This window comes from Thamnophis elegans, chromosome 14 (assembly GCF_009769535.1).
Source record: "Thamnophis elegans isolate rThaEle1 chromosome 14, rThaEle1.pri, whole genome shotgun sequence".
Taxonomy (NCBI): domain Eukaryota; kingdom Metazoa; phylum Chordata; class Lepidosauria; order Squamata; family Colubridae; genus Thamnophis; species Thamnophis elegans.
Window position 1 is genome coordinate 28368789 of NC_045554.1, and position 23730 is coordinate 28392518.

General features: G+C 44.2%; 2 protein-coding genes across 3 annotated transcripts in view; both read right to left on the reverse strand.

Moving 5' to 3' along the window:
• AMFR (autocrine motility factor receptor) overlaps positions 1–4503 on the reverse strand; it is a 44401-nt gene extending 39898 nt beyond the window's left edge. Inside the window, 1 exon segment of the mRNA XM_032230809.1 lies at positions 4144–4503. Within this exon segment, the coding sequence (XP_032086700.1) occupies positions 4144–4410 (267 nt within the window). The 5' untranslated portion in view covers positions 4411–4503.
• Positions 4504–9234: 4731 nt separating this feature from the next.
• NUDT21 (nudix hydrolase 21) lies at positions 9235–23561 on the reverse strand. Of its 2 annotated transcripts, XM_032230538.1 has the most exons (8): positions 23249–23337; positions 20802–20860; positions 18713–18913; positions 16442–16505; positions 14866–14955; positions 14574–14649; positions 11930–12044; positions 9235–9519 (listed from the first exon to the last, which is right to left on the reverse strand). In XM_032230538.1, the coding sequence occupies exons 2-8, from the start codon at positions 20813–20815 to the stop codon at positions 9498–9500; spliced, it is 582 nt and encodes a 193-aa protein (XP_032086429.1). In that variant the 5' UTR covers positions 20816–20860; positions 23249–23337; the 3' UTR covers positions 9235–9497. The 2 variants fall into 2 exon arrangements, with proteins under 2 accessions (XP_032086429.1, XP_032086428.1); XM_032230537.1 differs by lacking the exon at positions 20802–20860 and having other exon boundaries at positions 23249–23561.
• Between the last annotated feature and the right edge of the window lie 169 nt (positions 23562–23730).

Below are 23730 nucleotides of genomic sequence, written 5' to 3' on the forward strand. Positions count from 1 at the left end.
TACGTTCAACGCAACAAAAATACCCTTTTGATCTTGTGCATTACGTAAGAGGAGCTACTATCTTAACTACACTGTGGGAAGCAGCTGCCTGTAGGCTTATATTGAACAATAAACCAATGAAAAACAGGACAGGTCCAGCTCTCAACTTACATCGATTCATTTAATGACTGTTCAAAGTTACAGCGGCACTGAATAAAAGGGACTGATGACCATTTTTCACACTTACAACCGTTGCAGTATCCCAACAGTCATGGGATCAAAATTGGGACACTTGGCAAAGTGACTCGTATTTATGACGGTCGCAGCGTCCCAGGGTCACGTGATTCCCTTTTGCGACCATCTGACAGGCAAAGTCAATGGGGGAAGCTGGATTCACTTAACAACCGTGTTTTTAACTTAACAACTGCAGTGATTCACTTAACAACTCTGGTAAGAAAGGTCGTAAAAAGGTGCAAAACTCTATCAAATGTCTCACTTAGCAACCAATAGGTAGAGCAGTGTTTCTCAACCTTGGCAACTTCGCTGGCTGGGGAATTCTGGGAGTTGAAGTCCAGACATCTTCAAGTTGCCAAGGTTGAGAAACACTGAGGTAGAGGTAAAGGTTCCCCTCGCATATATGTGCTAGTTGTTCCCAACTCTAGGGGGATGGTGCTCGTCTCCCTTTCAAAGCCAAAGAGCCAGCGCTGTCCGAAGACGTCTCCATGGTCATGTGGCCAGCATGACTAAACACCAAAGGCGCACAGAACACTGTTGCCTTCCCACCAAAGGTGGTCCCTATTTTTCTACTTGCATTTTTACATGCTTTCAAACTGCTAGGTTGGCAGAAGCTGGGACAAGTAACAGGAGCTCACCCTGTTACGCAGCGCTAGGGACTCCAACTGCCGACCTTCTGATTGACAAGCTCAGCGTCTTAGCCCCTGAGCCACCACATCCCTTTAGCACTGTGTTTCTCAACCTTGGCGACTTTAAGTCCTGTGGACTTCAACTCTCCACGGTTGAGAAACACTGCGTTTAGCAGCTAATATTTTGGGCTCAATTGTGATCATCGTTCAAGGATTACCTGTAGTACAGATGGCCAGTTTCAGTACAGTGGCCTTCAACGTACAACTATTTGTTTAGCGGCCGTTCAAAGTGACAACAGCCCTGAAAAAAGCAACTTACAACCAGCAACTCACAATTACAACTGTCTCAGGATTCCCACCGTCCCGTAGTCAAAATTTGGCCACTTTGGTATAAACGGCACGTTTTTTTCGATGGTTGCCGCACGTGATTACCATATGCTACCTTCCCGGCTAGTTTTCGATTTGGGGAAGCCGGATTCACTTAACAACCATGTGATTCAATTAATAGCTAAAAGGATCCTCTTAACAATTGTGGCCCCCCCAAAAAAGAAAATTGTAAAATTGGGGGTGACTCATTGGACGAGCACCTCGCTTAACGGTGGAAATTCTGATTCCAGTTGTGTAAATTGGGGACTGCCTGGGTGTGAATGAATAAACCATGTAATGTAAATAAAACACATGAGTTAAAGTTAACCTGCCTGTGGGTCCAGCCGGCTATGTAAATTAAAGCCCGTGCATTCAAGGTGGAAAAGCGAACGACAGCAACGGAAAAAGTTGTCGCTGCTTCCAACCACTGCAGTTGTGAGTCTTGGCACCATGCAGAAGAGGGGTGGACTAGATTTCCTTCGCAACCCCTTCGCAACCCTTACATTCTAAGACCGTGATGGTGAACGGCGTTGCCCATTCCTGTTTCTGGCATTCATGCACACAAAATGATCAGCTGGCCTTATGGGTGAGGCAGTGCTGGAAACTGGAAGAGCTGGTCTTCCGTTTTCCAGCGTGCGCGTGCGTGCTGACCAGCTGATCGTCGCATGCGCGTGCCAGAAGCCAGCAGCATGCACACACCATGCCGATAAGGTTTGCCATCACTGTTCTAAGACTTTAGTACTTAACATGCAGAAGAACACAATTATTTTCATTCTCTCTCCCTTCAAGCATTTCTAGATTATGGAGAACTCATCGAGGTCTTTTTAAAGCAACCTGTTGAGAGAACCAAAACTTGGATCTTCTCTTGGAAACCAAGATCTCTTTCCAAGCAAATTCAAGAATTTGTCCATCGTACCTGTGTGGCGATCAAGCCAAGGACAACCTCAGATTGAAAGACTACAGCTTCCCTACAACCCAGCCATCGTCCAAGGTGATGGGAGATGCAATCCAAACCATCGGGAGCCCATCCAACTGTTTGTGCCAGGTTAAGAAACATGCCTGCACCCCAAATATTCTTCCCATTGACTCCAAAGCAACTTCAATGCCTCCCCTCCCGCAGTTCTTTAGGGCCCTCATATTTTCCATGATTTTCTTCATCATACCACGACCCCAGAAAACGTCTTCTGCCCATACATCACTCAAGGCCGAGCTAGACATGAGAAGCTTCCTATTCTTCTCAAGTGGGGTCTCCTGGGGGTCTCTGAGCCAATACCTCCCACTCAATCCGACTTAGAGCTCAGGCTTGCTTCAATGAGTGGTCCTACCACCTCTCACCTCCTCCCTCTGTCATAATTTTACTTCCTGACTGACACATTGGCCCCATCCTTGTACTATTGGCCCAGTTTTCCAAACGTGGCTAGGAGGAAGGTACCATCCTCCCTGTCCATGTTGGCCTCAGATGATGGGGTTCTCCAAATGAGACTGGACCATAACTGTCATCACCTGGTTTGTTTGTCGTACAGATGGGAAAGAAGAGTAGACCTGGGTCCTCTTATATCTAGGTGGGCCCATCAAATGCTTTTGACTACAACTCCCCAAAACTCAGCCAAAAGAGTAGGGTGGAGCTCTCCAAATGCTGGTGGCCAACTCATTCTCCGGAAGGCCCATCCCTCAATCCCACCGAAGAAGGTCCTTCAGCAGCAGCCTTTTCCGTCAGCCAGGTTGGCTAAGAATGAGACTACAATGCCCATCTTCCCTGAAGAGGCTGGACGGTGTAGAATAAACTGGAATTGGGGCACTCCCACAGAGGGAGGCAAAAAGGTCGAAAATTGATGAACCATCCTCTCATTTCCCGCACCTAGGGAAGCTGGGAGTCATGCCTAAAGCTCTCAAATCACCTGTTATTGTCCAATCATCCCAGCTGGGGATCATGGGACCTGGAGTCACAAGGAACCTGTCAAGGTGACAGAGTGAAAAACCATCCTCCCCATATCCCCCCTCCCCGGCTGGGGACCATGGGAATCAGACTCCACTCAAGATTCACCAGGAGCACCAGGTCATGCTAGGAGGGCAGGGCACCCTCTCTGCCCAGGGTGGATAATGGGAGCTGGAGTGCATCACCCTAGGCTACGACACCCCTACACACACACACACACAAACAAACAAAAACAACAACACACACACATCAACAACAACAACAACACCATCCTGGGATAATGGGACCTAGAGCCCATCGCATAGGTTCCTCTACCTTCATCCACATACACATACCAGCTGAGGATAATGGGAACCAGAGTCCATCTCCCTAGATTTTCTCTATCCCTCACCCCCTCGTCAGCTGGAGATAATGGGACCCAGAGTCCAACTCCCTAGACTCCACTACCTTCACCACCCCCACTAGCTGGGGATAAAGGGACCCGAGTCCATCCCCCTAGGTTCACTCTATCTCTCCCTGTCGCCAGCTGGGGATAATGGGGCCCTGAGTCCATCCCCCTAGGTTCCTCTATCTTTTTTTCCCTCTTCCCCCCATCCGCCACCAGCTGGGGAGAATGGAACCTAGAGTTCATTTCCCTAGGCTCCTCTTCCTTCACATAGACACCCCAGCTGTGGGTAATGGGACCTGAAGTCCATCCCCCTAGCTTCCTGTCTCTAATCCCCTTGGGGACAGCTGGGGATAATGGGACCCCGAGTCCATCCCCTAGGCTCCTCTGCCTTCTCACACACAGACACACACACACACAAACACCAGCTGTGGATAATGGGACCTGAAGTCCATCCCCCTAGCTTCCTGTCTTCATCCCCTCGGCAGTTGGGGACAATGGGACCCCGAGTCCATCCCCCTAAGTTCCTCTATCTTCAGCCCCCCTCCCGCCAGCTGGGGTTCATGGACCCCGGATTCCGCCGCCTCCCCCTTCCCCCCCCCCCCGGGACTCACCCAGACGCAGAGGCCGTCGGAGAGCAGGTAGTAGGCGAGGTCGAGCGCGGCGGGGCCGTGTCCTGGGGGCAACGGCAGGGCCGGCGTCGGGGGCGGCTGCAGGGCCGGCGCTTCCCCGTCGGGCGGGCCGGGGGCGGGCTGGGGGCTGCCGGCCTGGCGGAGGGCGCTGTAGGCGCTGAGCAGGGAGCCCAGCAGGGCCAGGGCGCTGAGCGCCGCGTAGACGCGCAGGCTGGGCCAAGGGAAGCGCTCCAGGAAGAGCAGCGGCATGGCGGCGGGGGATGCCGAGGGTCTCCCGGCAACCGCGGCCTCCACTGACCCACCGCTCGCTCGCTCGCTCCGCCGCCGCACCGGAGAAGGGCAGGGCCGACACGGACTGCGCTGCCTGGCTGGCCGGGAGGCGGAGGCTGGAGGAGGAGAAGGAGGTGCAGGAGGAGGAGGAGGAGGAGCCGGGACGGGCTGGCTACCCGCCCGCGGGGTCCCCACGGCCGGGCAGGGTAAGGCGGCCCGGGAGCCGCAGGGCCGGCCCGGCGACGAATCCTCCGCTGGGCTCCCCGGACCGCGGGCGGGGCTGCCTTACTCGCGCCCCCCGACTTTGCTACAATGTTGCCCAGGGAGCTGCCGGGGGGGCGGAGGGGCTGCGCCCGGGGGGGGCCGGGGCGGGGCGGAGGGGCTTGGGGGAAACGGCCACGCGGGAGGCACAACACCACACACACCCCCATCCTGGGGGCAGGGAGGACAGGGGGGAGGAGTGAGTGGGCTTGACAGGTCAATGGGGTGAGAGGGAGGGGAGCGATGGCCGGGGGTGGGTGGGATCGGCCTCCCCCTTGCGCCTTGGGGCTGGTTCTTAGAGTAGGAGAGAGCTGGAAAGCACCCTTTGAGGTCTTCTAGTCCAGCCCTCCCCCTCAAGCTGAAGTTAGACTGTCAGATAAGTGACAGTCTCTAGTCCAGGGGTATCAAAACGTGGGAACTTTTAAGACTTGTGGACTTCAACTCCCAGAATTCCCCAGCCAGCCATGCTGAGGAATTCTGGGAGTTGAAGTCCACAAGTCTTAAAAGATCCCAGGTTTGGACACCCCTGCTCTAGTCTCTTCTTTCAAAGTTCGGGGAAGTGGGGGAGGGCGAGGAATTCTTGGGCCAGGCTCTGGATAAGGCAGGGGTCAGCAACCGCGTGTGGCTCTTTCATCCCTCTGCTGCGGCCAAACCGGTAGTGGTTTGGCAGCCTGGGTCGCTGGAACCGGTAGCAACCCAGGCGTGCCACGCCCCCAAACTAGCTCATTTTTCAGTTCTGCACATGCACAAAACAATTGTAATTGCGTGCCCACAAGCAAACCAGCAGTAGTGCCTGCCAGAACCCACCCCTGCCCCAAACTTATCCACTTTAAAGACTTGTGGACTTCCAGAATGTTGTGGCTTGCCAGCAGAGCTGGCGGCAAAGTCGGACAGTGAGGAGGTTGGGGAGGGAGATGGGCCAGTCCTGGAGTCTGGGGAAGGCTTGGATGAGAGCTGTGTCGGAGGCAGAGAGGGAGCCAAGGACTTCTGACAGTTATCAGCTACTTCCGAGTCAGACATCAGTGAGGCAGATGAACAGCTGGAGCCTGTTCCCAGTGTGTGCATTTGCAGAGCTGCAAGGAGAAGGGAACAGCTAAAGATCAGGGGTCGACTTGGGAGTAAGGCCACAGGTGGAAGATGAATGGCCCCTCCCAGAGGAAATAAAAGAGGAGCGAAAGGGGAGGGAAGTTTGCAGGAGACAATTAGTTTGCTTAATTAGTGTAAAGATTTGTTCGTGACTCTCAGAGACTCCTTGCCAAGTATTTTCTTGTACAGCGTTGCGTTTGCGAGATATCAGCCTGACAGCTCTCCAAGCCTGATAAGGTCTGTGGTTGTAAATTCAACCTTGAAAGACTGCAGCATTGCAAGGATCCATCTGGAGATCGGCAGGCAGAGATATGAAGCATCCCACTTATTCAGGGTGCTGGGAAGGGTAGGAATTCACCGGGAAGTCAGGAGTGCAGGGGGGCTGCAGTGCTACCCTCAAGTGGAGTTGTACACTGTGCTGTAATATTTGAACTTTTCACAAGGAATGTAATAATTTTGATAATAAAATACTTAACTTTAAAAAAAAAAAAGACGGTTTGCCAGGACTTTGCTGGATGGGAATGAGAGGAATTCACATTAGCTTAATACAAAGAGGTTTTGGCAGGACAAGGAGTCACCTTTGTGATTTTGTGAAGCCTCGGTCAGAACACCGAATCCCCCAGCCCTGCAGTAGAAGGCGGGCTCCCTAAGCAGCTTTGAACTCCTGGAATATAAACATACAAGCAAAAAGCTTCCCTCCCAGGCAGTTGAGCCCTGCCTTGAAGAGTCACATCCTGTCCTGGTGATTCACCCTTTTCAGCCCTTCGTTCAGGCTACCAAACGTCACACACTGCTGCTCCGTGTGGCCTCTAGACTTTGGTCTTTCCCGTCAAGCAACGCCTCCTCTCGCACCACGGCCCGTCAGGTGCTGCTTTGGGCCTGTAAAAATGTCAGTCTGCCTGGGCCGGATTGCTTTGAAGCGCTGTGAAATGAAGCACCTAGTACAGCAGCTGCCAATTGCCAGGTGTTTGTGTTCTTCTTAAGACAACTTCCATCATTTCTGGCTAGGCTTGACAGTCCAGGAACTGAATTTGTTTTCGTGTTATCTTTATGTAGTATACATACACTTGTTTGTGTGTGTATGTCTGTATACATATGTATGTGTGTGTTTGTGTGTGTCTGTCTACACACACACACACACACACACACACATATGTTTATATACATATACACGGCAGCTCCAAGCACGCTTTGCTCGCACAAGCATGAAGCCAAAGGCATCAGCCTGAAGATGACAAGTCTGACCTCATCGAAACGTCGCCAAGATACTTTCAATCTTACATGGGAAAAGACCCAAATACACCAAGACCTGCATATATATACATATATACACACATATACATATATACACACATACAGTTTGTGTGTGTGTTAGTGTACATGAAACTTACATGCATGACAAGTTTCCTAATACGAATCTACTTTCCTATCTACCTGTTTAGGAATAAACAAAACTAGTTTTTATAGCACTTCTATATTGTGGTTTGGTCAATGAAGTGTGTATGAACCTAACCGACAAATGCATACGCAATTGCCATTTTCAAGGAGTCAGAATGAATGCTTTTTTAAAAATATATACAGGTAGTTACAACAATTCACTTAGTGACCATTCAAAGTTACAACAGCATTGAAAAAAGTGACTTTTGTCCATTTTTCACACCTCCTGTATTGACTGTGGCGGCATCCCCATGGGATGCTTGACAACTGACTCACATTTATGACGGTTTTAGTGTCCTGGGCTCATGTGATCCCCTTTTGCAACTTTCTGACCAGCAAAGTCAGTGGGGACGCCAAATTCACTTAACCACTGTGAATCAACTGTAATGATTCACTTAACAACTATGGCAAGAAAAGTTGTAAAATTGGGCAAAACTCAATAAACAAATTTCTCACTTAGCAACATAAATCCTGGGCTCAATTGCGGTCCTAAATTGAGGACTACCTGCAGTAGCATAGCAATAAACCAAAATACAATTTAAACATGAAAGGGAGTCCCCATTATTCAGACATACTTATTTTGACAGTAAAATGGAAGCCTTGAACCGACAAAATCACATGGCCCCCGGAAGCCAAACTGGCCAAGCTAGTCATCATCATGGAGTACAAATATTAAACGTGAAAAGTACTTCTCTGCAATGCAGCAACAATATGCGAGCCAGAAATCAGCATTTTTGTACAGAAGCCTGTAGAAATGAATTTGCTGGCCGCCTCAGCTGATAAGAGGCATGACACAATTTGAAACTCAGGGGTCACTTGCTCACTCTGAGTAGTCCTGTATATTTAGTTTATACTTCTTTAGCTTCCTTCCTCTTCAGTTCTATGGAAGGCAGAGAGAAAAATGGAATGGCAAGAGCTGAGTAAGTTCGATGCAATGGGATACCCTTTCCTTCCTTCCTTCTTTCCCTCCCTCACTTTCCTCCTTCCCTCCCTTTTTTCCCTTGGTAAGCACCCAGACTAGTCCCTGCAGTTTTCCTGCCAATTTTTTTTTCCGAAGTGGTTTGCCCATTCAAGGTTTTTTATTTTTTAATACAAATTATACATATTATAGGAACAAAGAATTGTCTGAGTCTTTTCTTTTACATCCTCCCATTTACATAGTCCTTTTTACAATAAGTTTCATTTTCACTTTCAGCCAAATTATTTTCTTCCATTATTTTTCTTCTTTATAGTTATTTTTTCTTAATACATAAACAACATCTTCCATTGCCCCTTCGAAGTTACACCAAATTTTCATTTCTTATTTTCTCCATTGGTATATTTTGCTGTAAAGAGCATACATCCTCTAATTCAATTTAAACAGAGAGAGCATTTCTTTCAATTTTTTTCTACAATTAACAATCTACTATCATTTCTTTATTTCTTAATTAGTTACATTGCAATAACAATCTTGCTACTATTCTCTTTAGTCTACTAACGTAACTCTTTTTCCCTTTCTTCCTCTTTTCACCATTTCCTCTTGGGCTCTCAAAAATTCCACTTTTAATTCTTTTCCTCCTTCTCCCCCTTTCTCCTCACTTTCACAAGTGGTTTGCCACTGCCTCCTTCCTAAGGCTGGCTGAGTGAGACTGGCCCAAGTTCATTCAGTGGGCTTTGGGCCAAAGGCAGGATTAGAACTCAGAGCCTCCTGGTTTCTACCCCAATGCCTTAACCACTAAACCAAACCAACTGGTATCTATCCCACCTTTTTGCCAGCTTTTCTAGACAAAACTACAGATTCAAATCTTCTGGCGAAAAACTACCTCAAATTTCAGCCATGCAATTTTTCAGAAATCCTCAAGCGATACCCACTTATTATCTGGTCTAAATATGTTTTATTTTATTTTCCAAGACATGGTTAAAACACTGAAGACCACCTCCATTAAGCGTCCTCACCCCCGAAAACTATGGTGCCAATCAACCAATGGATAGAAATTTCCCTTATGTGTAATAAAAAAGAGCCACACGTCAATGCACAACTGAGTCCATTTTTGTTTAATGTTATTTAAAAAAAATCAGGTGACTATCACAACGTAAGTGATTAAAATGCAAATACAGTTCTTATCCCATTGTCTAAACAGTCAAGATTCTCTTTCCTATTCAGATAGTAGAAAGTTGGGGAGGGGAGGGGGAAAATTCAAAGGAGAAAGAAAGACATTAAAAAAAATCCTTGCGTCACATTTTCTCTTCTACATTTTAAAGCTGTTCTCACAGAGACGGCTTCTACTCACACTTCAGGAAATTCAGTTGTAAATAAAATTGAACCTGCCAAAGAGAGTGGAAAGAAAAGAGGATAAACTGAATTATTTTATATTCTCAATTTAAAAGGTTTTTTTTAATTCCTAGAAAATTGTTTGCATGTTGGCTCTCTCTCTGTGCACCTCGAAAAATTTTGGACCACAATTTAGGCGACGTACATGGTTCATAGCAATTTGTTGTGGCCCGCCAGCACACAACAGAGCTGGCAGCAGATTCGGACAGTGAGGAGGTTGGGGAGGAACATGGGCCAGTACTAGAGGCTGGGGAAGGCTCTGATGAGGGCTGTGTCGGAAGCAGAGAGGGGGCCAGAGTCGTATGCCAGTTATCAACAGACTTCAGAGGCAGACATCAGTGAGGCAGACGAACAGCTGGAGCCTGTTCCCAGTGTGCCCATGTAGAGAGTTGGCAGACAAAGGGAACAGCTAAAGAACAGGGGTCAACTTGGGAAGGCCACAAGGTGGACAATGAATAGCCTTCCCAGAGGAAATAAAAGAGGAGCAAAAGGGGAGGGGAGTTTACAGGAGATAATTAGTTCACTTAATTGGTTGGTAACTCAGAGGCTCCTTGCCAAGTTTTGAAGATACTGGCCTGGCAGCTCCCCAAGCCAGATAAGGTCTGTGACTGTATATTAACCCTTGAAAGACTTTGCTGGAAGTGAATGAGAGGAATTCACAGTAAATTGATAAACAGGGTATTTTGTCAAGACAAGGAGCCTGCTTTGCGATTTGGAGAAGCCTAGGTCAGAATACAATTGGGACTTTTGCCTCCTCTCCTACTGAGAATACAGGCAGCCCTTGGTTGGCATTTCTGGTCCCTTGAGCCCTGCAAGACTGAATTTTCAAAATCTGGAAGCAAATGGACAATTTTGGATGGCAAGACTTTTTACTTGTTCAGCTCTCAGGCATTATTGCTACATTTGCAACTCCATTAATGAGAACTCCTGAAAAAGTTTCAGCGTCTCAGACTTCAAAACTCAGTGAAGGAGATGAAGGATGGACCATCTGCATAAATCCGCACTTTTTATCAGCCAAAGGGCTAGAAATGCCTGGTTAACCACCTAGCCTTTGAATTTTAACCCGATTTATTTTTACTTGTACATTTTAACTTGTTTTAACTTTGTTTTTCAGCTCTGCTTTGATTTGGGTATTTATGTGGTTTTCGTTATGCTGGATGCTGTTGTGCAACTGTCCAGAGCCACTTAGATGCGATGAGCGGTGTAGAAATTTAATAATAGTGTTAAGAGCAGAATTCCAGAATCTCAGACTGAATCAGCAACATCATCATCCAAGAGTAACGCTGCAGACTTACAGAATATGTATCACTAGTGATAAGACATGGTCAAGAGAAGAAAATGTATATTCCTTTGCTCCACAAAACTTTTTCCCCCCTCACAATCTCAACTCATATAGTTGCACAGAAAGAGAGGGAGTAAGCTTTCCTTCTTAAGTTAATTTGATCCAGGATGGATAAAAATCAATGATTAAAAAAAAAATAATCAGATTTCTTTCATTTAAATTGGATTTTTTTAAAAATTTAAATCGATTTTTTAAATCAAATTTATTTTAATAAAATGCTTTCGGAGTAAAAAATCTATGGTGGTTTTCTATTTAAGATACATTAATAATTTAGTTTCTTCAGCATGAAATGGAGCTTAATTATATAGCATGAGGCTGTATATTCTTCAATATTTACATTTTTGGTAAGCTCATTCAATGAATACAAGCTTTACAAGCTGAGATAACATGCACTGCATTAATGCATTCACACAATTTCACAGCAACCTTGATATAAATCATAAAACAAAGTTCAGGAATATTCTTTTATCTGATTGCTTTGCAAATCTATGTACAGTACAAACTGTATGATTGTTGGAAGAGAAATGCATCTGTACCACCAGGCTCTAAGTGTGAGGAGGAAGGGCGAGCAGTAAAAATGAAAGTGAAACCTTCTAAGCAGCTTATAAATATAATATTAAAGAGCATCTGTCATTTCAGATCCATCATGACAGCGCCTGTTAGCATAAATAATAATGAAGAATTTGTCTAGTAACCTAGAGAGAATTATTTTGTCTCTCTTTAGGCTGGACTGAGTTAAAAAACTGAACCAGTCCAGTCAGAGGAGACGTGGCCATAAATTTGCATAACTCAGTCTCTAGGCTAATGGACAAAGTTAACCCATGCTTGCATTCCCCAAGCAGCGCACAGGAGAAATGACAGTTGCCTTTTAAAAATTAAAAATCGAGCCTTTTTACTAGTGATTTAAATTGTGGACTTGATTTAAATCGAATCCACCCTGACTTGATCCAAGCTCTCCTTCTTTAAAAAGACCGGCTAGCTCCTCCCCTGGAATTAAAAGATGGGGGTTCAAGAAAGCACCTCCATTTCCCACGAAACACAGAGCTGCAAGTGTACTCTACCTGCTCAAAAGTTGCGGGAGGCTGGAAATGATAGGACCGTAGCCTGGCGCGTTGTCGTAAAGCTCAAATAAAGGAGCAGCTACTAGCTTGTAGTTTTTGGGGACCGCAAACAAAGCTGGAACAAATTCAAGGGAAGAAGAAACTTAAGTTTGTCCTTCATCTGGTTCATAGCACAAGCAGAATAAAATAATTTGCCTTCTGCTATTCCCGTCACCACCGATGCACAGATCAGAAAGTATGATTAAAAAGGGGTTTCCATTATTTAAAGCCTGTTGCATTCATTGCAAAATATTTAGAAAAATGCGCATTCAGACATTAACACTGCCTGGATTGGTCTTCAGAAAAGTTCAGCAAGTTAGCTAAATTCAAAAGGAACGCATAGTCACCCCTAGCTAAATGTAGTTCTTGGAGCAATACATGCAGTCTTCGACTTACAACAGTTCACTGAGTGACCGTTCAAAGTTACAACAGCACTGAAATGTGACTCATGACCATTTTTCACACCTATAACTATCTAGCATCTCCATGGTCATATGATCAAAATTCAGATGCAAAAACTGACTCACATTTATGACAGTTGCAGTGTGCTGGGTTCATCTGATCACTTTCTGTGACCTTCTGACAAGCAATGTCAATGGGGAAGCCAGGTTCACTTAATAATCATATTACTAATTTAACAACTGCAGTGATTCACTTGACAAACGTGGCAAGAAAAGTCATAAAATGGGGTAAACCTCACTTGACAAATATCTCACTAAGCAACATAAAACTTTGGGCTCAACTGTGGTCATACATCAAGGACCACAAGTACGGATCAATAGGTAAAACTGTTATACTGAAGGAAAAGCAGTGTAACATTAATGCAAGGCTCCTGGGCAGAACCAGGAAAGGCACAAGTTTCCAATTATTGTTGGATTAAACAAAGGCAGTTCCTCAGTTTACAACCGCTATTGGGATTGGAACCTCCACCGCTAAGCAAGGTGGTTGCTAAGTGAGTCGCACCTCATATTACAACCTTTTTTGTTGTGGTCCTTAAGCAAATCTGGGCTTCCCTTATTGACCTTGCGTGTCATAAGCTTGCTGGGAAGTTCACAAATGGCCATCCTAGGAACCTGGGATGGTGCAGACATTGTTAAGTACATGCCGGTTGCCAAGAATTCTCATCACATGGCCATGGGGATGTTGTGACGGTTGTAAATGCAAGGACTGGTCATTAAGTCTTTTTTTTGTTTTCTTCTTTTAGCAGTGCCATGACTTTGAATTCACTAAAGGAACTGATGTAAATCTAGGACTTGCTGTATCTATCACCTATAGCCTAGCAAGCTGGGGCTGATATTTGAAGCCAAGCATCTGATGCAGGGGTTGGGAGTTTTTACAAGGAAAAACCACCTGATTAAAATCTCACAAAGGTGCTGAACTTGGGAGCAACCACCACTGCACGGGCAGCGTGTGAAAAATAAATTAGAATGACTTTGTACCACTGTCTATTGATCGTCTCAAAGCTGCTTTTTTTATTTCAAAAGGCAAATGGACTGTTTTTTCTTTGAAAAAGATATTTTGCTTTTCATCCAAGAAGATCCTTCAGTTTGGCTGCATGGTGGAGGGATGGCTTATTGGATGAGAAGCAAAACATCTTCCTCAAGGAAAAAACAGTCCAGTTGCCTTTGGCGGGGAGGGGGCACCTTTGAGACAACTATGACCTGGATGACAGAATCTCCAGATATCTGGTTTGGTTCTACAACCAAACAAGACAGAAACAGACTTCAACGGATAATTAGAACTGCAGAAAAAACAATGGCTACCACCCTGCCTTCCATTGAGGACCTATACACTGCATGAGTCAAAAAGAGGGCTGTGAAAATATCTACAGACCCCTCACATCCTGGACATAAATTGTTTCAACTCCTACCCTCAAAATGACGCTATAGGGCTCTGCACACCAGAACAACTAGACACAAGGACACTTTTTTCCCTAATGCCATCACTCTGCTTAACAACTAATTCCCACAACATTGCCAAATCATCTACTAAGACTGTATTACTATTATTTTTCCCATCCTTCCTATTACCTAGATCCTCCCACTTATGACTATAACCATATTGCTTGTATCTTTAAAATTTACATTGTTTTGTTTCCTAGTATAATTTAATTGCTTATTAGTAACCTATGACTATCACTGTTGTATCTTATGATTCTTGATGAATGTACTATTTTATTTTTCTTTATGTACATTGAGCATATGCACCAAAGACAAATTTCTTGTGTGTCCAATCACACTTGACCAATAAAGAATGATATTCTATTTCTATCCTATCCTATCCTATCCTATCCCTATTCCATTCCATATTTTCTATTCTATTCTATTCTATCCTATCCCTATTCCATTCCATATTTTCTATTCCATTCCATTGCATTGCATTCCATTGTTTCACAAAAAGCTTGTGGCCAAGAGTGATCAGGTCCCGTTTCTTCTGGAGGTAGGACAGGTATTGACCATGAGTGAGAAGAGGTCATCTAAACATTAGGCAGGGGCAGTATCCACTGGATACAGGCTGGGCTACATGGTCCTGGTCTCCTTGACATTTACCTTGAACTCTGCTCTCCCATTTCCAGGAAATAAAGCCGTAAGAACCTGCTGCTTACCTTTTTCTTGGAGCTGAACCAAGAAGAGCTTCTTGTGCTCCTTTGGCTTTGTAATATGAGCTGGAATATATGGGTACTGTGGGAAACAATAAAAAGGGTTATTTACTTGGCATCTTGGGATCGACAATTAATTCACTTTTTGAACAGATCGAGTCATGTAATTATCATTTAAATCAGTGTTTCTTGACCACTATAAGGCCTGTGGATTGCAACTCCCAGGATTCCTCACATCTTTAAGTGGCCACATTTGAGAATCATTGGTTTAAAATAAAGGGTGGGCTTGCATTCTCACCTGTGGGGGCTCAAAATTCGGTCTCCACCAGTTACCAATGCAGTCATCAATGACCCAGTCTTGAAGGACGCCATCTTGACGTCCTAGTATCTGTCAAAATACAGATTTCAGATAAAGTCTTAATGCATTTCCAGGCAATTCACTGAGGCAGAATATAATTGGCTCCGCATTAAGGCCAGCAGTCAGCATTTTTTTGTATCAACTATTAATTAAGATTATTTAAGAAGCATTCAGGGGCTTGCCAAGAGTTGCAGTCTGGTTTATTAAGAGCATATCTACCATCTGACCTGACAGTTATTTTTCACTGCAACACATGTATTTTCCCCAAATCTCTAGAGCACCTTCTTCCAGTAAATCCTTATAAGACTAACTGAAACAGCCCAGAACTATATATCCACTGGATTTTCCTGAAGCATATTTCTGAGAATGATTTTATTTGTTCTAAACCACTTTTTAAAACCCATGTAATAATGCAACTTCACACATACATACACACACACACACACACACACTCTCTCTCACACGGAATCTAGAGTGAAAGGAGGTACTTTAGATCTCTCTTCCACATCCTAGGAAAAAATTGATATATGGGTAAAAATAATAAAACATCCAATTTTATTTGCCATCTTTATTCAGATTCAAAATTATTTTATTACTTTAAATGAGTTACAGATTAATTTATTTACACATAAATAACATTCCTATATTACGTGTGAAATCTTTGGAAAAGTTAGACAATTGAATTCACATTTACTTTTATTACCAGTGACAAAACTAGCAATAAGGTCCTAAATATTTGGAGTGAACCATGTATAAAATAGTTCCTGCTCTTTTGAATCGCTAACTACAATTCTGCCACCTGGAATTAGAATAGAGACTTATTCCTAGTCTCATATTTGAGAATTGTGGTGTATGGTTTGTCTTCAAAGTACAGGAAGGGTAATGAACCAATATTAAACATTGTATACGAACATTTTCACGATGTCGTTTTTAAGTCATTCTGAGAAAGTGAAGACCTGAGGCAAAGGAATGTCTTGTTTTAAACAGTTTATTCGAATTTCTAATGCAAAACATGTATTCGCTTTTTCCTATACTTACAGGAAGACAGAGGGGAATCCAAAATGTCTTGCAGAGAAAAAGGGAGAACATCTTGACACAAGAACAGTTTTTTTCCCAAAAGCCATCCCTCTGCTAAACAAATCATTCCCTCACCGCTGTCAAACTATTCACTAAGTCTGCATTACTATTACTATTAATCTTCTCATCTTTTCTATCACCCATCTCCTCCCACATATGACTAACTTTGCTGCTTGTATCTTTACAATTTATATTGTTTCCTAGTATGATTTGATTGCTTATTTGTACCCATGACTATCATTAAGTGTGGTACCGAATGATTCCTGATGATTGTATCTTTTCTTTTTCTTACACTGAGAGCATGCACCAAAGACAAATTCCTTGTGTGTCCAATAACACTTGGCAAATAAGCAATTCTATTCTATTCTATCTTTCCAGGCTGCCCCTTCTCCAAATGACTATTTCTTAGAATAATAATTTGAATAAATGTAGTGCTTACCTCTGTCATTAAACGTTTAAGACCTTCTACCTCATCCTCTCCGGGATTAAGCTCACCACCCGGCCTGATGAAAACATAAAAGATGTTTTTTAAAATATTGTCACTTCATTTTATAGAGGCAAAAATATAAAACTAATATGTAAGCTTAAATTGTAAAGAATTCACACATTAAGTCATGAAGCAGAGGTGCTAACAAACTTTAAGCAGGAGAATTACTAATAATATCTATATTGTGTTTCTTTTTTTAAAATATTGAGAATATTTTAGAGAAAATATTATTACAGACAATGCTTGAACTATTCCAAAGCTTTTTCAATGCAAAAAATTAAGGTTATGGCTCAGTATTCTATACTTAACAATGTTGTTTTAAAGTGATACACTTCCTATCTAAAGTTTTCCAAAAAGGGATGTTGAACAATAATTGTTCAGCAATTATTATGAAAGCCATAACCAGTAAATGCATCATTTCTTAGGCCCTAATTTTCTCCCCGAATGTCTGAATAACTGGCATTTACCATACCTGAAGATGGTGGGAGGAATTATCCAAAGATGAGGGCTAAAGGGTCATTGATTTGAAGACTCCATTTTATCCACTTCAGGCAGTGGATATCCTGGATCAGGACCTGAACAGGTAAATGGACTAGATATGGGCTAATAACTTAAATAAGTTAAATCCAGGACAGAATCCAGAATTGCTGGCAGGCAGATGATCTGCCCAGGTCAGTTATTTCCAACTTTTCTAGAGCTTGGAATTTCCATGAAATTCCCAACCTTGGCAAATTTAAGATATGTGGACTTCAGCTCCCAGAATTCCCTAGCCAGACAGTTGTTAAATGAACCCCACAGTCGCTATGAGAGCCCACTATTTGGCAAAGGGCAGCTTTTTTCTGGAAAATGGAAACAAACAACAGCTGCAAGGAAAAACGGCATGTCGGCATATATTGCAGGCATGTGAACCGCAAATGTAAGCTGGTTGCCAAGCAACCAAAATGTGATCATGTGACTGCAGGGAGCAGCCATCCAAACTTTGAATCTGAGTTATAAGTAGCTGGGGACTGGCCGTAGGTTGAGGATTATCGGTATCAATTATTTCTAAAAGATGCAGGGTACTTTCTAACATAGAGGAGGCCATAGGAGAAAAGAGAAAAACGAGGAACTGTAGGAACTGTGATTTTCTGAATGCTACAGAACAATCAGAAAGAAAGCTCATCTCAAAAACAAGTGTTGGACAAGAAGGCACCTAACAAGTCACTGAAAGGGGTGCAGTAGCTAAGACACTGAACTTGTCAATCAGGTCGGCAGTTCAGCAGTTCAAATCCTTAGTGCCATGTAACGGAGTGAGCTCCCGTTACTTGTCCCAGCTTCTGCCAACCGAGCAGTTCGAAAGTACATTAAAAATGGAAGTAGAAAAATAGGGACCACTTTGGTGGGAAGATAACAGCGCTTCATGCACCTTCGGGGTTGAGTCATGCTGGCCACATGACCATGGAGACAGCTTCGGACAATGCTGGCTCTTCAGCTTTGAAACGGAGATGAGCACTGCTCCCTAGAGTCAGGAACGATTAGCACACATGCTCGAGGGGAACTTTTACCTTACTTAATAATCACTAGTTCCTGAAAACCACAAAGGCCTGGGGGTACTAGGAGAAATGGCGTTTCTATTTTGTCCCTACCTGCCACTACTACCCTTCAGAGATGTGCTACTACTACAGGTAGTCCTCGACTTACATTAGTTCACTTAGTGACCGTTCAAAGTTAAGCACTAAAAAAAGTGAGTTACGACCATTTTTCACAGTTATGACCTTTGTAGCAGCCCCACGATCGTGTGAACAAAATCCAGAAGCTTGGCAACCGCTTCGTACTTATCACCGTTGTTGTGCCCCAAGTTCATGGGATCCCATTTTGGGTCCTTCTGACAAGCAAAGGCCGATGGAGAAGTCAGATTCACTTAACAACCAGGTTACTGACTTATCAGCTTCAGTGATTCACTTAACAATTGTGGCAAGAATCGTAGTAAAATGGGGCAAAACTCGCTTAACAAATGTCTCATTCAACAACAGAAATGTTGGGCTCAATTGTGGTCGTAAGTCGTGGACTACTTGCATAATCTTCTTTTTTTGTGGCTCCCCAGTTTGGGAAGAAACTTTGCAGCTCCCCTGGTCCAGCTCCCTGCTCAGTGTGAGTATTGCCACCCAAGATGTTGCCAAGTGTCCTTGACAAACAGCTGGGCAGCTTTGGCTTAAGAAAACCACGAAAGGGACGTCAACTCACAGTTTGAAGAAGGTTGTGCCCAGCTGCAAGAGCAGAACATGAGGCAGCCTATGTTCGTGCACAATGAGGACCCCCTCAACGGTCCGCCTCATCCCAATCTTGTCAAATTCTTCCCTCATGCGCTGGAATCGGGCGGCTACCGAACTGTCCTTCTCGTAGAGGGGTTCCTTGGTCCCAAAGGTATAATTTGTCAGTGGGTACCTGGAAAGATGGAAGGACATCTTAACAGCACACAATTATCATGGAAACTATTTCAGGATTTTATCACAGTTCGCTAGATACAAATTGTAACTCGTTAGTAGTGTGTATTTATTTCCAAAAAGGAGACACTCCTGGATTTATGACACCTCCCCTTCCAAAACAAGATTATTACAGAAATATTCATCTATCTCTGCAGTGGTGGGTTCCAGATTCCGGTTGCAACAGGGCCTGGTGTCCTCCACATAAACGTGCACAGCACATGTGCACACGCGTCTTACCCTCCAGTGACGCCTCCGTGAGCCTCCGCAACACTCCAGCTGCTTGGCGGAGCATTGCATAGGCGCTGTACGTATCGGAACGGTACCCGGTGCTCTGGGTAGGCACCGGTACGCCCGTACCGGGGGATACCACCTGCAACTCACCACTGTACCTCTGCTACTATGGTTAAATCTAAGATGAATTGCTTATATTGAAATTGAATTACTTGGAGAAAACAAAATCAAGATATTTCAGCAGCCTGACTCTCCTGGGTAATTTATTGTTAGGCAGATAATATGAAGAAGAAAATAGCAGCAAGAAGGCTATGATTGCCCCGTCACTTTCTTGTAACAAGGGAATCAGGCAGACTGCAGAAAGAGTTCTCAGTTTGAGTTGTGAACGGAAACCAGAATCTGTTTTAGCTCTCCATTTCCTAACTGTGAGTAAACAAATCAAGTTATACTTCTGGCCTTTCTAGCTGGCTAAGGAATATGATTTATTTTTATCTTTACAATTAAAGCAACTGCTGCTCTAGCTATAAAGATACAACTAAGCAAATACTAAGAAGAAGGGACATTACACAGCTTAATGAAGACATGGGATGGAGAGCTGTAGAGTTGGGAGTTCTTAACTTTTTCATAGATTGATCTGCGATTGTATCATAGCAATAATGGCTTTTCTATGATGCAGGTAAGGAACAGAGCTGTAACGTAGCTGCACCAAAGTCAGCATCTGTCAGCTATCATGAGCCTGTACTACCACTGCAGCGTAAGATTTATGGTACTTCTCATGAGCTCTGGAGAGTAGAAAAAAATGTTTTTCTAAAACACCCAAAAGATTGATGGTTCTTAAGAGATTGATGAGATTCAACTGATCGTTTGAAAAGGGATATTTCTGATAAGGATAGCCGTAAATTCACTATCAGCTCTATGCCCATCTCAAAATGCATCTTTAGCACATTTTCCCTAATCTGGAGGATGGAGAAAAATGTGAAATAAAATACGCAAGCTTTACAGCTGACAATCCACTTAAAGATATATTGAACTGTGCGGGACACATTAGGAAGTGTCAAGTTGAAGAAGGAAATTTACTTTCGGTTACAAAACTACAGTTTTAGAACTCCAGTTTTTTTTTTTTAAGTGTTTCTTAAAAACTGGAAGTTATCAATGATAAGGGTCAGCTGATTTAGGAAAATCAGTTTCATGGATAGTTTCAAAAGGCTGTTCACTTAAAAATCTATATTAACGTTTCTCAATCTTAGCAAACTTAGCAAACTTAGCAACGTTATGTTGTGTGTACTTCCAACTCCCAGAATACCCCAGCCAACAGGAATTGAAATCTATGTATCTTAAATTAGCTAAGATTTAAGAAACCCCTGATTTATATCATAGCTGTACCATTCCGGCACTTAATAATAAAAAAAAACCCTCCCAAATCAAAGATTGTGCTTTTACTATGCTTAATCGTCTGCTTTGCAGAAAAATTATTGGGCAGATGTTACTCTTAGCACCTAAAATGTTCACATCATCTTAAGTTTCACCTTAATAATTCATACACTTATTTACAAGTTACTATCAAACTATAGCACAAATTATGAATGCAAACCAAATACATGATGCTGCATACATACTTATCATAAATCATGTGCTGCAAAACAAGGACGCATGCCTATAGGTTTGGGTCAGGAGTCTAAGCACAAAAAAGTACACACATGGATTAGGTACATGTTTTCTCAAAAAAGTGTCCAACATATGAACTGGGTGCAAACCATGCAAAAGTAATTAGCAGCACATGTATGGTTAAGCCTTCATCATTGTTTACATCATGCACAGAAGATAGTAAACCCAGTCAGAAGACCAGCACAGGCATCCTTAGAAAGGGAATTTCAATTTGCATGGTGGTTTGTTCCTCCCTCAGAAAACCCCTGAGCATCTAGTTAACAGCTGCATTAACACAGGCTACTAACCTGATACCAAAATAACCCTTTGGGAAGAAGGGGTGTCTCATACTACATTGAACCATGAGTTGTCTCAAAGGTGCTTTTTCAAAAGGCAATTTTTTCAGATCCTCAAAAAGGGAGCATTTCCCAGTTGCCTTTTGAAAAAGCATCTTTGAGACAATTATGACCCGGATGACTGACAATCTCCACAATACACTGAATCACCCCTTATTTAAAGGGGGACACCTGGTAATTTGGGGTGATAACAGCAGATTGGGAAACTAAAAAATTCTGGGCAAAGAATGGCAAACTACCTCCATAATCTTGCCAAAAAAAAATAATAATACATGAATATAGCAAGAAGTGGTTAAGTCAAACTGGCGAGAAGGCAATCTATATTTTGAAGAGTTTATGGAGCAGCACACAAGAAAAATATTAAAGATCGGTTGAATTCATGGAGCAGCACACAAAAAATAATAATAATAAAGATCTGTTAAGAATTAAGATCATTCTGTTAAGCACTTGGAAGGGAGGCCACAAGGAAATCCCAACATCACAAACTTCAGTCCTCCTAAAAGTCTGTAGAGATTCTCAGTCATCCAGGTCATGGTTGTCCCAAAGGTGCTTTTTCAGGAGGCAACTGGAAGCTTCTTCAGCTCTGACTGGATGGTGGGGAATGGAAGGTTTTATACTCCTTGCAGACAGCTAGTCATTTGCATTCTTTTAGCGAGTCATTGAGGCCACTTGGAGATTTGTCTGTGTCCTCAGAGTCACCTGAGTGGTGCAAGTGGTTCCTGTAGTCTGCAATTTTTCCTCTAGAAATCCATTCCTAGTCCCACACCATTCAAAGGGTGTTCATCCCAAATTGGATAGTTATAAATCTGTAGACTTTTCTCATCTGTGACTGGATAGTGGGGAATGGAAGGATTTATATACCTTGCAGTTAGGTGGTAATTTACATCCTTTTAGAGGATCCTTGAAGCACTTGGAGGTTTATCTGTGTCTTCAGTGTCATCAGAATATAAACTCTTCCATTCCCCACCATTCAGTCAGAACTGAAGAAGCTTGGATGAGAAGCGAAACGTCTTCAAAGAAAGAACCAGAAAGTCCAGTTTCCTCCTGAAAAAGCACCTTTGGACAACCATGGCCTGGATGACTGAGAATCTCTACAGACTTTTAGCTGTACAATTTGGGATGGACACCCTTGGAATAATGTGGGAATAGGAACGGATTCCCAGAGGGGGAAAAACTGCAGACTACAGGAATCATTTGCACCACTCAGGTGACCATGGGGACACAGACAAACCCCCAAGTGGCCTCAACAATGCTCTAAAAGGATGCAAGTGACCAGCTGTCTGCAAGGAGTATAAAACCTTCCATTCATTTGCATCCTTTTAGAGCAGTGGTTCTCAACCTGTGGGTCGGGACCCCTTTGGGGGTCAAACGACCCTTTCACAGGGATCGCCTAAGACCATGAAAAGCACATATTTTCGGTGGTCTTAGGAATCAAGACACCAACTTTATGGTTGGGGGTCACCACAATATGAGGAACTGTATTAAAGGGTTGTGGCATTGGGAAGGTTGAGAACCAGTTTTAGAAGGTCCTTGAAGCACTTGGGAGGTTTAACTGTGTCCTCAGGATCATCAGAATATAAATCCTTCCAGTCAGAGTGGAAGAAGCTTCTTGGAGAAGAGAAACGTCTTCAAAAGGAAAACAAAAACAAAAACAAATAAGTCCAGTGGCCTCCTGGGGGGAAAAAACAGCACCTTTTAGTCCTTCTGAAGAGAGTCCCATCCTCTTCCTGGATGGGAGACCACCAGGGAATAATAACAAGGCTGCCCGTTCGGGGGACAAACTCCCTGCGGGTGGGACAAGAAAAGGGGCCCTGAGAGGACCACGAGGTGGGCTTCCCAAAAAGGAGCCCCTGGATCGCCAGAGGAATCAATTCGCCCTCGGGCAGAGCGAGGGGGGAAAGGGGGACAGAAGCCTTTGCTCCCCAGGGAGTCGAGCCGCTAGAACACCCGACTCGACCCGTGTTAGTGGCTTCACACGATACGCCCGGGCCTTAAAATGGGCCCCCAACCGGCTCCAACCCCTCCCCGGGAACGAAGTGAGCCCGAGCCCGGCGCCCACTCACAGGTTGATGGTCCGCTCGAGGGTGAGGGGCTTGCTTTGCTGGATGTATTTGTTCCCGAACTGGTTGACCCCGCGGGGCCAGCCGGTCTGGGAGCGGTTGGGCGGCACGACGGACATGGCGGAAAGTGGGCCGGGCTCACAAGGCCACCAGCATTCCCCGGCCAAGGCGCCGTCCCTCACGCCGCGCTCTTCTCCACACCCGCCAATGGGGGCACCGGAACCTGCAGGCCGCACTTCCGGGAGCCATAGAGTCTGCGGAGGACGGAGAGGGGGAGCTGAGCCGCCTCGCCCGTCAGTAAGCGCTGACTGCCATAGAGAGGCGGGATCAAAAAGAGCGTCCCTGCGTCGTTAATGGCAGTGGAGAGGTTTGGCCAATAAGGAGCGGAGTGACGAGCTTCAGCCTATTGGGTGCCTGAAGGCGCCTGGAAATGCTGCTGGTTCTAAATGCCACTCGTACGACCATAAACTATCATGACAGTAAAC